General features: G+C 49.2%; 1 protein-coding gene across 1 annotated transcript in view; it reads left to right on the top strand.

Annotated features, from left to right (window-relative positions):
• Positions 1-1,411: 1,411 nt before the first annotated feature.
• Positions 1,412-12,081, top strand: part of TCERG1L (transcription elongation regulator 1 like) — a 60,652-nt gene continuing 49,982 nt past the window's right edge. The window contains exons 1-3 of the mRNA XM_051801162.1: positions 1,412-1,730; positions 3,053-3,199; positions 4,044-4,224. Coding sequence (XP_051657122.1) covers positions 1,467-1,730; positions 3,053-3,199; positions 4,044-4,224 — 592 coding nt within the window. The 5' untranslated portion in view covers positions 1,412-1,466. The remainder of the gene's footprint in view (positions 1,731-3,052; positions 3,200-4,043; positions 4,225-12,081) is intronic.

Here is a 12,081-nt window from a genome sequence, read left to right as displayed (position 1 = left end):
GAGTTTTACAAACACACTAAAATATTCAGCAGTGATCCTCTGTCCATCTGACTCCTGTCACTTTGTACCTTACTCAGATCAGTATTTCAGTGTCTCTCTGAGGGTAATTATGAGCAATGTATTTCCCTGATTCAGTGTTCAGCCACAGATCGTCGAATTTGGTTTCAAACCTTTTTGAGTATTACCTTTACTCAGGTTGTTCTCTGCCATAGGAGATCCAGTTCCTCTGCAATGATTTTAAACTGTGAAGCTGAAACACTTGGTGTGATCTCAGGCTCATTTCACTGGTATTCATTCCTTTAATTTTTGCAGGAGTGCCTGGAAGCTGGGATGCTGTCAACAGCTCGCAGGGGTTTGTTCAGCTGCTTTATTTCCCAGCGTGGAGGAGAAGGCAGGAGAAGCAAGCCCACAGGTTGTAAAGAACACCTTGCTTGTCCTGCTGGGGTGGCTTAGCCCAGGATCACCCGAGCTGGGTTGGAGAAGGGATCTGCTCTCTGGTGGTAGCAGTGGTACCAGGCTTCTGTATGCCGGAAAATCCTTAGAATTCTATGCTGGTTTGGTTAGAAGGGATCTTAAAGATCATCCAGTTCCACCCCCTGCCATAGGCAGGGACACCCTCCATTAGACCAGGTTCTCCAAGCCCCATCCAACCTGGCCTTGGACACTTCGAAGGATGGGGCAGCCACAGCTTCTCTGGTCAACCTGTGCCAGGGCCTCCCCAGCCTCACATGGAAGAATTCCTTCCCAATATCTAAGACAGTTCTCCCCTCTTTTAGTTTAAATTCAGGTTATTTCCACTGCAGACAGAAGGGTCATGTTTGAGGGGGCAGCTGTGGGATATCTGAGCCTCCTCCTGCTGCTGCGGCTGCCGTGGCACATTCGCGGGCTGAGAAAGGTAGAGCGACTGGAGGGGGTCGGGCAGGTCGGGGGTTTGGGGCTGCTTGGGAGGGGCCGGAGAGGTTTGGGGGGTCGAGGGTGTTGGGGAATTGGGGAAGGTTGGGGGTTCGGTGAGGTTTTGGGGAGGTCGGGGGGATTGGGGAAATTGAGAAGGTTTTGGGCATGGTGGGGGGCTCTGGGAGGTTGGGAGTGTTGGGGTGTCGGGGGTGCTGTCGGAGGGGCCGTGCTCAGCCCAGCTGTCTCTCCCATCCCCACGCATCCCCCTCCGCCTCTCCCCCCGATCCCCCGGGCGCTGGAGAAGTGGCCGAAAAGCCCCTTTTATTCCCCCACGGCACACGGCAGCGTCCGCGCTCCCGGGGGGGCTGTGCCGGGGGCCGGTCCCGGCGCCCCCTCCCTCTCTCCCTTCCCCGGGGCGGCTCCGGCGCCCCCGCCCCGCTCCGCGCCCCCCCCGCGCCGGGCGGAGCCTGCCCGCGGCTCCCGCCGCTCGGAGTTCACTCGGCGGCGGTGCCGGAGCGGAGCCGGTGCCGGAGCCGAGCGGAGCCGCTCCCGCTGCCCCCGTGCCATGCGGGATGCTCCCGGCCGCCGCCGCCCCCCGCCCGCCGCCTCTGCTGTGGCCGCCGCCCGCGGAGCCCCCCGCGCCCCCCTGGGCCTGGATGCTGCCCGCGGCCGCGGGGCTGCTCCGGGTGGGCGCTGCCAACGCCGGGGGTCCCCCCCCGCCCCCGCCGCTGCTTCTGCCGCCCCCCGCCCCCGCCGTGCTGCGGGGCTGGCGCGGCCCCGCAGAGCCGCTGCTGCCGCTGCTGCCCGCGACCACCGAGCCGCTGCTCCAGGGGCAGGTAAGGGCGGAGCGGCCCCGCGACCCCCGGGGGGCACAGCTGTCCCGGGGCCGTGCCCGTGCCCGGCGCCAGCCCCGCCACCGGGACCCCCCCCCCGCCGAGGGGACGCGGCGGGACGGACCCCGCGGGACGGCGGGGACACCCCGGGCTCGGCATCGCCCTTCCCCGAGCTCGGCATCCTCCTTCCCCCGGCGGTGCCCCCCCTGGGCTCTACAGTCCCCCTCCCTGGGCTCTGCACCCCCCGGGCTCGGTCTCCGGTCGCGCCTCCAAGTGTGGAGGATCGCGACGCTTCCAGCGGCTCTAGAAACCTACGGCAGGGTTTTCCCCGGGAGGAGAAGGGCTGGGAGAGGGGCTGGGGGTCCCTTCGGCAGGGCTGGGGGTCCCTTCGGCAGGGCTGGGGGTCCCTTCGGCGGGGCTGGGCTCCGGCTCCCCTCCCCGCCGGCTGGGGATGCGCTTCCCGCAGATCCGGCGGGAACGCGAGGGATGCTCCGGCAGCCGGGGCAGCATCGCCGCTCTGCGTTCTTTGAATATTTATAAAGACGAAAGTTTTGAGCCGTGTCACTGGAACCGGTGTGTCGCGCCAGTGCTTCCCCTGATGAATATTTGAATTATTAATTGCTGCCGTGAGCAGCAGCAGCAATAGCCTCTCGGCCGGGTGCTCTCCCTGTCACAGTGCAGGTGCCGGAGCTGTGCTGTAGTTTTGCATCGTCTTTATGTTTTTCACCACGCAGAGGTAAAAATAAACCTGGGATGTGAGCGCTGTGGTGTCCGCGCGATTTCGTGTGATGATTTCCAGCCGTTTCGAGCTCGAGCGTCTCTTGTGGTTCGGGAGAAAATAGTCGGTGCTGGGTCTAATGAAACGGGAACATCAATTATTCCCCAGCGTGAGACCACTTGACTAATCCGCAGAGGTGGTTTTGCTGTGGGAACCCACTTGCCAAGAGAATTTAAGTTGAGAAAAAATACGTTTCTGCCATTTCCTTTGGTTCTCCAGACTCGTTTTCAAAGCACTTTCTAGCGATGTTTGGTTTTGTGCGTGAGGTTCAGTCTGATCAGAGCAAACCCACTGCAGCCATTACCAGTGCTGCTGTGCTCCAGGCTACTGGTTTGTGGCTTCCTAAAGCAGTTTATGATGCCAGTGCCATGTGCTGCTCACCGTGGGATGCCCAAAGAACCACAGATTCTTGTTGGACTGGAGGAATGTGCTTGAAAATCTCAGTGCTCTTCTGTAACATAATTAGGAAGTCATGAAAAGCAGCAGTTTACTCGGGATAAAATCCTCTTGTTAACTCTTCCTCCTGTTTTTTTTTCCCCCTCCAAAGTGGATATTTGGAGCTCATTCTCCAGTCATAGGATTTTCACCTTCTTCGAGCATGGAATTTGTCCCTGTTTTCCCCCCTGTGTTCACGGCTTCAGTTCCGCCTCACACTGGGAAAAGCTGGATCGATAAAAGGCTGCCCAACTGCAAAGTAAGTCTGATCTTGGATGTTGAAGTGGTTTTAAGGCTGAAGCACATAAAGTACGGAAGCTGAGGAATGTTATGGGTTTAGTGGATTGTGATAGAGTGTGAGAGGTCAGTGGTTTGTCAGGAAAACCCTGTGGAGGAGGAATGTTGGGAGGGAGGGTTGACGGAGCAACGCTCACGCAGCTTTGCTTTTCTGAAGCTTAAAAAAACTAGAATATCTCCAATATTAGTCTTTACTCTATTGAAGAGAGTGTCTTATTTTTAAAATGGGATGTGATTATGGGAGTTTTCCCTTTCTTCCTGTTTTTTCCCCTATTTACCCCAGAGCGATGCCGAGGTCCAGCTCTGGCAGCAGCCGTGTCACTTATGAGTTCTGCCATGTCCCCAGTACCCAGTCACTCGTAGTCCTGTGTCCTCATCCCACCCTCAGTTACCTTCACCTGACCATTTACCATCTGAATGCTGAAAATGCAGCTCTGTGCCTTCATCCCATCCCTTCCCTCACCTCATGTCCCCAGTTCGGAAGGTGGCTGCATTCCCTGAGGTGCTGATGGGTCTCTCTGGAGTGGCTGTGGCTGTGTCCGGGACACTGTTTCCTTCAGTGATTCTTTTCTCTTTGTGATGCTGCATCAGCTGATGATTCATGTTAAAAGCCAATTAATTTTTAAATAGTCACTTAAGCTCAGCCTCAACAGTGAGGGACCAGAAATCCATCTAGTTTGGCAGATTTGCCCCCAGGTGAGACACCACCTGTTATAATACTGAGTTAAAGGCACTTTAGTCTCAGTTTTATTAACTGAATTTTTTATCTCAAGCGGTAACATTTTTCATTTCTCCCTGTTGGACAGATATACTTGAACAATGCATTTGCTCTGGATTCAGCCTGGATACATCCTGAGGAGTCCAGGCTGTTCCAAGGAGCTGAGAAACCTCTGCTGATGACCAACCAAGTAGCTCTGGCTGTAGCCAGGCCAGCTGCTGCCTCCAGGCCACTGCCCACACTGGTGTTGGCACCTCAGCTGGTACCAGGTCAGTAGCATGTAAATAATTAAACACTTGTCTGTTACTTGGTGTTTTTCCCTTAATGCATCTCCCAGAGAAGCACAAGCCATTCTCTAGAGTAAAGGTTTCCTTCCATTCAACTAAAAATCTCCTGTTTGAGCTGAACCTTGATGGCAAAGTGCATTTCATCCTCTAAAATTACTCCGAAAGAAGGAAAAGACTATGTGTAATTACAGGAGGTTGTAACAGGTTGTTCCATAGCCTGTTGTTGACCTCTGGAACGAAGGGACCAGCCACTCCCCAACTGCACAGTTTATTTTTCAAACAAGAAATTGCTGACAACCTGAATGATTCCATGATTCTCTGGCACAGCCCATGCACAGTTCTGTTGGCTGCTCATTGTAAGAGTTCGGTGTGGTCTCTGTAGACCGCTGGCAGTAGAGGGGAGGAATTGATCAGTCAGCTCATTAAGGCTCAGTTATGCACAGGGATAGTGTGAAATAAATTCCATTGATCTGCATAAATCATTAATAGGACTAAGAGTTATATACTTATAAATATATTTATACTATTATGTATATTTTCTGTATAAATATTCAGGGATTCTGTAAGTTATAAGATTTATACTTGGAAAAGAACGGTTACACTTGGAAAAGAGCAGGACATGCATTTCTGTAGAGCTGAATCTCTGTTTTGTCACTGCAGTAGTAACATAGCAGTTGTTTCAGAGAAGAGGTTGAGAAGTAAAATGCTACTGATGTTTCAACCTCTAAATATATTCTTAAATTGAGAATTAGAATAAATGGCTCACTGTCATTTGTTTCTTCCTCCTCTTTACGTGGTCTCTGCCCCATAAAGTGCTTTTTATTTTGCAGCTGAGCAGCACATGGGATGTTGTGTTTTGCCATCACTGTTGAGATTCAGAGTGTGCTGGAAGAGATTGTTGCTGTTTGGGCTCATTTGCCAACCTGATTAATTAGCAGTGAATATTGTTCTGCACTGAAACATGTTGAACCACTCGAATGGGTCCATATTTTGGTGTTTTAGCAAAGCCATGTCTATCAGCTGCCTCCTCCTGCCAGGATCTCCAGTGCTCAGCTGGGGGAGTGAAGCTGCTGTGGGGAAACCCTGTTTTTTATTTATTTATATTAATTATATTATTTATTTGTATTAATTATCCATAAAACCCGCTGCATCCTCCCAGCACGACATGGGGAAGCGTCAAGCTGTGTTCCCAGACAGGAGAAAGTGGGGTTTAAGGAAAAGTATGATGGTGAGGGAGATGTTCTGGGCAGGGGAGCAACAGCCCCTCCTTTTTTATGTATGTTTAAAAGATTTCAATATTTTAAAATATTTCCCAACAATGTTATTTAAACATGCACAAACATTTTATTACACGCATAACACAAGACTGTACCTGGCAGTGGGTCAGGGGGATGTACTGGGCAGAAGCAGGACATTCCCAGCCTGGTGCCATGTCTGAGGTCTGGAAGTAGCATGGAGAAGGGAAGGTTTTCTTCTGCCTGGATAATATATGCAAACACCAGCCTGTTTGTACAGGGTATCCTCAGGTGGATCCAGCTCTTCCTGCTGCAGTGTGTGCAGCACTGTCTGCCTCTTCAGCACTCCCTGAGCTCCACTGGGAGGGAGAAATGCAGGGAGGAGCACAAAGACCCCCAACCACCTTTCTAAATCATAGAATCCTGGAAGGGTTTGGGTTTGAAGGGACCTTAAAGCCCACCCAGTCCCACCCCCTGCCACAGGCAGGGACACCTCTCACTATCCCAGGTTGCTCCAAGCCCCTCCAACCTGGCCTGGGACACTTCCAGGGATGGGGCAGCCACAGCTTCTCTGGGCAGCCTGTGCCAGGGCCTCACCCCCCTCTGAGTCAAGAATTCCTTCCCATCTTTCTCAAAATCTCATTTCTGGTTGCTGTGGTTGTGCCAGTCCAGTAACATCCCAGGCCGTGTGGCCTCAGAGCTCGTGCAGGACACGTGTGGGGTGGGGCCATCCCTGCAGGACGGCACCATGAGTCCTCCAGCCACAACCAGAACCTGCCTCTCCAAGGGTTATGGTGGCACTTGAAATATTTGCTGTGTAGTCTTTACACTTAAGGTGGAGATTAATAAAAACCCTGTGAGCAAATGGCTTTGTTAAGTGGTACAAACGGAGCAGTTAATAAGGGTTCTGCCGGCTCTGCGTTGGATTCATTTCGGGAGCCGCTCGTACGACGAGTCTGCCTTGCACAGTTATCAGTAATGATATAATTGTTTCCTCAATGGATCTGTAGTTCCAGAGATAAAGGAATGAGCACTGAGTCTGTGGAGGGAAATATGCATAATTTACCAGCTGCAGCTCCAGCTACTATAAGGTGTTATTTTCTGTAAGGAAAGGAAGCTCTATTATTATCTCACAAACTGCAAACCATGAATTTATGTACTTAGTGGTTTGTGTATCTGAGGAGAACTGTGGACTTTGCCCACCTTGGAATGATGGCTTGTTTTGTGTCTGCTGGATTTGGTGGGTTTGGGTGGAAGGCAGCGGCTGGATGTTTTTCAGAGAAAGGATTGATGTTTTTTCAAAGAAAGGATTGATACTTTTCAAAGAAAGGATTGATATTTTTGCAAAGAAAGGATTAATGTTTTTATCTCCTGCATTGTGCTCTCAGCCATGTGGGTGAGGTCAGGGCTGGTTTGGTCCTCAGTCAGATGTGCCCCTGTGGCACCTGCACATCCCTGCAAGGTCGGTGACTGCTGAATTAGGGGTGAGGAAGCATTGGCAGGACCCCTTGGTGGCACCTGTTAGATAAAAGCTGTCACCTTCTGGTACCTGATATTCTGTGCTTTTATTGTTGTTAATATTGGTTTAAGTGCTTGAAGGGGTGTTCTTGTAGTTTGACATTGCTGGCTCTCAAGAGCTTCACCAGCAGTGATTACTTGCAAAGGGTGTGTTCCTGTTGGTGTGTTTGAGAAGGTTTTCACAGAATCATGGAATGGTTTGGCTTGGAAGGAACACTAAAGTTCATCTTGTTCAACCCCTGCCATGGGCAGGGACGCCTTCCACTAGACCAGGTTGCTTCAACCTGGCCTTGAACACTTCCAGGGATGGGGCATACACCAACACCCCCAAGTCCTTCTCCCCAGGGCTGTTCTCCAGCCATTCTCCTTCCAGCCTGTGATGGGATTGCCCTGACCCAGCTGTAGGACCTTCATGAACTTGGCACAGCCCCACCTCTCCAGCCTCTCCACATTCCTTTGGATGCCCCATCCCTTCCCTCAAGCATGTGACTGCACCACCCAGCTTGGTGTCATTGGCAAACTGACCAAAGGTCCATCAATCCCACTGTCCCTGTCACAGACACAGATGTCAAACAGCTCCAGTCCCAATCCCAACCCCTGAGGACACCACTCCTCACTGGGCTCCACTTGGACATTGAGCCATTGACCACAACTCTGCATGTGACCTTCCAGACAATTCCCTACCCGCTGAGTGGTCCATCTTTCAAATCCATGTCCAGGTTAGAGACAAGGATGTCACGTGGGATGTCCTCAGTAGATTAAAACTTTGATCCTCCCTGTCAGTGTCCTTTCTTTCTTTTAACCCCAGGAACCTTTACAGAACCGAGCCAGTGTCTCTTGTAGCAATTATCAGCATTAGGATTTATATGCAAATACACACCTACATACAGGCACAGTTTTCTGGGTAATTTCAGTTTAGATTTCAGACATTACAAATCTCTGAATTAAGTGAGGTTACTTTGTATTGAATTTGGGTTCTACTGTCTTACGTTTTTTAGCAGTTCTGAAATACAGGACCCAGGACCTCCAGCCTTCTGTATTTCCTGAGCACAAGCTTTGATTGGAAGCCCATTTGCATATACAAATAATCAGGTTTGGGCTTCTCAAATTGGATTATCTTGTATTTAACATGCGTGTGCTGGGGCTCCCTGTTTGGGAAACAACAATAGCACTGCAGGACCCTCTTCATGTCCCTGAAAAGCCATCAAACCCCTCTTTATTTGTGGAGTGTTCAAGCATTGCAGAGCCAAATGCTTTATTAGGTCTGGGAATGCTTGACTTTAATCACAGTCTTCACAAAGTTTTTGTTTTGCTTATTAAGTTTATGGTTCTTTGGTGCTTTTTCTTGTTATCAACCCAAATCAAGAGAAAATTTAACCCAGTTTGGGGTTGTTTAACACTTCCATTATATAAATAAAACATAAAATGCGTTATTTATGGGCAAGGCTGGTAATTCTGACCCTTTCATACCATTGTCCTGCCTGAGCACAGCCCCTTTGGTAAATAAATGCAGCTCTCCTAGTGCTTTGCAGGGTGTTGTTTGTGAAGAGCCAGGGATTTTTGTTTATTGCAAATGAGCAGAAAAGTGGGGGGTTGGTGAGGCTCCCCCTGGCACGCTCATACAATAACTGGAGTTTACAAATGGAAGTGACACAAGCTGTTTTCCCCCGTTGGGTTGCAGGAGACAGGGATATCAATATGTTTTCCTTTGCAGAGGGATAAATATGCTGTTTAAGTCAATCCATGGCTTCACTTATTGAAGGATCGATGTTGCTGCAGGAGCTCAGCAGGTGATGGTTTGGAGCCTGTAGGATGGGGGTGGAATGGCCAGATGGGAATGGAGCATCACCCTGTAGGTGTGGGGGCTGGGATGGGTGGGGCTGGATGGTTGGAAGGGCAAAGTTCCTTCCAAGAGACATCAGAAGTTCCTGTTAAAGCATGACTGTTGTCAGGCCTTGATGATGATTCTTCCTGATTCTCAGGAAAAATTTATTTCGGGAAAGGGTGTTCAGGCATTGGAAGGGGCTGCCCAGGGAGGTGGTGGAATCCCCATCCCTGGAGGTGTCCAAGGAAGGACTGGACGTGGCACTCAGTGCTCTGGGCTGGGTGACAAGGTGGGGATTGAGCACAGATTGGACTGAATGTGCTGGGAGGGCTCTTCCAAACCTCAGTGATTCTGGGATTCAGCAGACAAATCTCACCTCCCTGCCCAGGGTGTACCCTGACCTTCCAAAAACAGATTTGGGAAACCACCATTGCTACGAAAAATATTGCATATTTTCCCCCTCAAGGATATGTTGACAGCTGCATTTTACTCCTATTTTCAAGGCATTTGACTGTTGAAATTCCACCTATAAATGTGGAATGGTTAATGATGATTCTAAAAAACTCTTTCAAGAACTTTTTCAAAAATCTTATGGCAGAATCTGGTTGGTTTCTGAGAAGAACTTCTCAGATGAAGGTCCTCAGCCCTCAAGGAGTCGTGTCCTTGGCCAGCTTTGGCAAGTCCAGTGTTGTGTTAGAGCTGATAAATTGCTGAGTGATTGTTCAAATAGGAGAGGGGCTTTGCTGACCCACACACCCCACTCGTGTCTCCTCTCCCGGATTAACAATCACAGGGATAGTCCTTTCTTCATGGAGTTATTTAGCAGGAGAGAAGGAGAGAGAACTTCATCAAAGGAGGGGAAATCACCCAAACTTCTCTTTCAACTGACTGATGAAACTTTAATAAGGGGATTGATGAAAGTTTAATAAGGAAGCCCTGCTCCAGGACTGTTACTCACTGGTGCTGGCAGAAGCTCTGGCTGGCCAAGCAACCAAGGCTCACATTATTTTCCTGTTTTCCTGGACTCTTTGGGGAAATTGCATCCTCTTCTCCAAAATAAAATAATCAAATGAGAAGTAAAGAACCTTTCTGCTCAGGTACCCTGTAGGAAGCCAGTAGAAAAGCCATTTTTCCAAACAGCATTAGTTTTCATAAGAGCTACAGAAGATGTTTTGTGGGTTTTTCCCAGTTGCAGACAGCTGGAATTAGGAATGAACCTTGACTCTGGGAGGCCAGGTGTTTGACCTCACTAAATGGCTGTTCTAGTCCCCAGGTGAATACAAAATGAGGTTGGATTTACCACTTGGATTAGTTGGACACTGATTTTTATTTATTTTTATTTAAATGTCCGTCATGACTCTGGCAGAAAAATTTGGTTTTGTTTATCCATCACTGAGTGATCAAAACTGAAACATTTGTGAGCTTTTTTGGCCCGTGTGCCTGTTAATTAGTGCATCTGCAGGTGTTTCTTGGCATTGAGGGATACAGTAGAAATAACAAACTTTTTTTTTTGGTGATGATTACTGAAAATATTTAAACGTATATTTTACTAATGCATGGCTTAGTTGTTGAAAAATAATTGTCTATAAAGGGTTAGAACAAAGCTAAGAGAGCTAGGGGTGTTCACTTGGAGAAGAGGAGGCTCCAGAGAGAGCTTAGCACCCCTTCCAATGTCTAAAGGGGCTCCAAGAAAGCTGGAGAGGGACTTTGGACAAGGGCCTGGAGTGACAGGACAAGGGGGAATGGCTTCCCACTGCCAGAGGGCAGGGTTAGATGGGATATTGGGAAGGATTTTTTGGCTGTGAGGGTGGTGAGGGGCTGGAATGGATTTCCCAGAGAAATTCCCATCGCTGGAAGTGTCCAAGGCCAGGCTGGATGTGGCTTGGAGCAACCTGGGCTAGTGGAAGGTGTGGGATAGTGGAATGGGGGGGACACTGGATGAGCTTTAAGGTCTCTTTCAACCCAAACCAGTCTGTGATTCCATGATTCTGTGATTCCACCTTGCAGCAGTGATGTTGTAGGTGCTGCATCACCCCCCTGACAGTCCCCCTTCCCAAACACCGATTCCATGTTTTCCTCTCAGTGATATGCAAGGATAAAGGAACCCCCCAGACTGACATTGTGCCTGGGGTGAGGAGTCTGATCAAATAGTGATTTTTTTGGATCACCACAGTTGCCTCCTGTTGCCTGAAGGATTTCCACAGGAGCTGGGAGTGTTTGCTGAATGACATAATAAGCTAATGATTGCTTAATTCTGGAATCCTTAGCTCGGTGTGGAGGGAGGAACAGCTGCTGTGTGTCAAATTAGGTTTTCTCCTTAAGATTTTTACTTCTCATATTCTCATTTATTTAACATATTTAGCCAAGATTGAGCTCTGAAGGTCTTTCCTGCAAGTTTGTCAGACAAGGTGAATAAGACAGAGTCTAAATGCTGCTTGAGCTTTAATTTGGAAGACTCCTTAGTTCTCACATTAGACCATTGGAAGTTTCCTGCATGTGATGTTTCTGAGATGAAGGATATGAATGTACTACTTGTAAAACCCAGGTATTTGTGTGCAGAACAAAGCAGAGCAGCCAGGAAGGCAAGAGGAACATTGGGTTGTTAATATAGCAAGTAATAAAAAAAATCAGGTTTGAAATCAGACAGCTTATATTTAGGAAAGTTCAGAATAATTGTGTTCAATGTGCTCAAATATTTGGCTTTTTTATTGAGGTTTTTTCATTTATATTTAATAACTCTGCACAGTTTGGATATGAGTCACTGCTGCCTTGTCCCTCTGGGTTATAATGATGTTTTCACATCTATGGGGTTTTAATATCTAAAAATGCTCCAGCCATGAGCTGGGACTTCAGAATAAGGAGTAGGAAAGGGGCTTTGGGAGTCCTTAGGAAATATATCACAGAGCCACAGAATAGTTGGGGTTGAAAGGGACCTCAGGGGATCACCCAGTCCATCCCCCTGCCCAGGCAGGGTCACCTGGAGCAGGTGATACAGGAACAAGTCCAGGTGGGGTTGGAATGTCTCCAGAGGGGGAGACTCCACACCCTCCCCAGGCAGTTGTTTCAGGCTCTGCCACCTCCATGGAAAGAAGTTCTTCCTCGTGTTGAGGTGGAACTTGTTGTGTTTTAGTTTATGGCCCTTGCTCCTCATCCTGTCCCTGGGCAGCACTGAACAGAGTGTGGGACCATCCTGACACCCCTTGGAGATATTTGTGTGGATTGATGAGATCCCCTCAGCCTTCTCTTCTCTGGGCTAACCAG

Source organism: Manacus candei, unplaced genomic scaffold (genome assembly GCF_025592945.1).
Source record: "Manacus candei isolate 608988 ecotype Guabito, Panama unplaced genomic scaffold, ASM2559294v1 h1tg000050l, whole genome shotgun sequence".
NCBI classification, from domain to species: domain Eukaryota; kingdom Metazoa; phylum Chordata; class Aves; order Passeriformes; family Pipridae; genus Manacus; species Manacus candei.
This window is presented reverse-complemented; position numbering and strand designations above follow the sequence as displayed.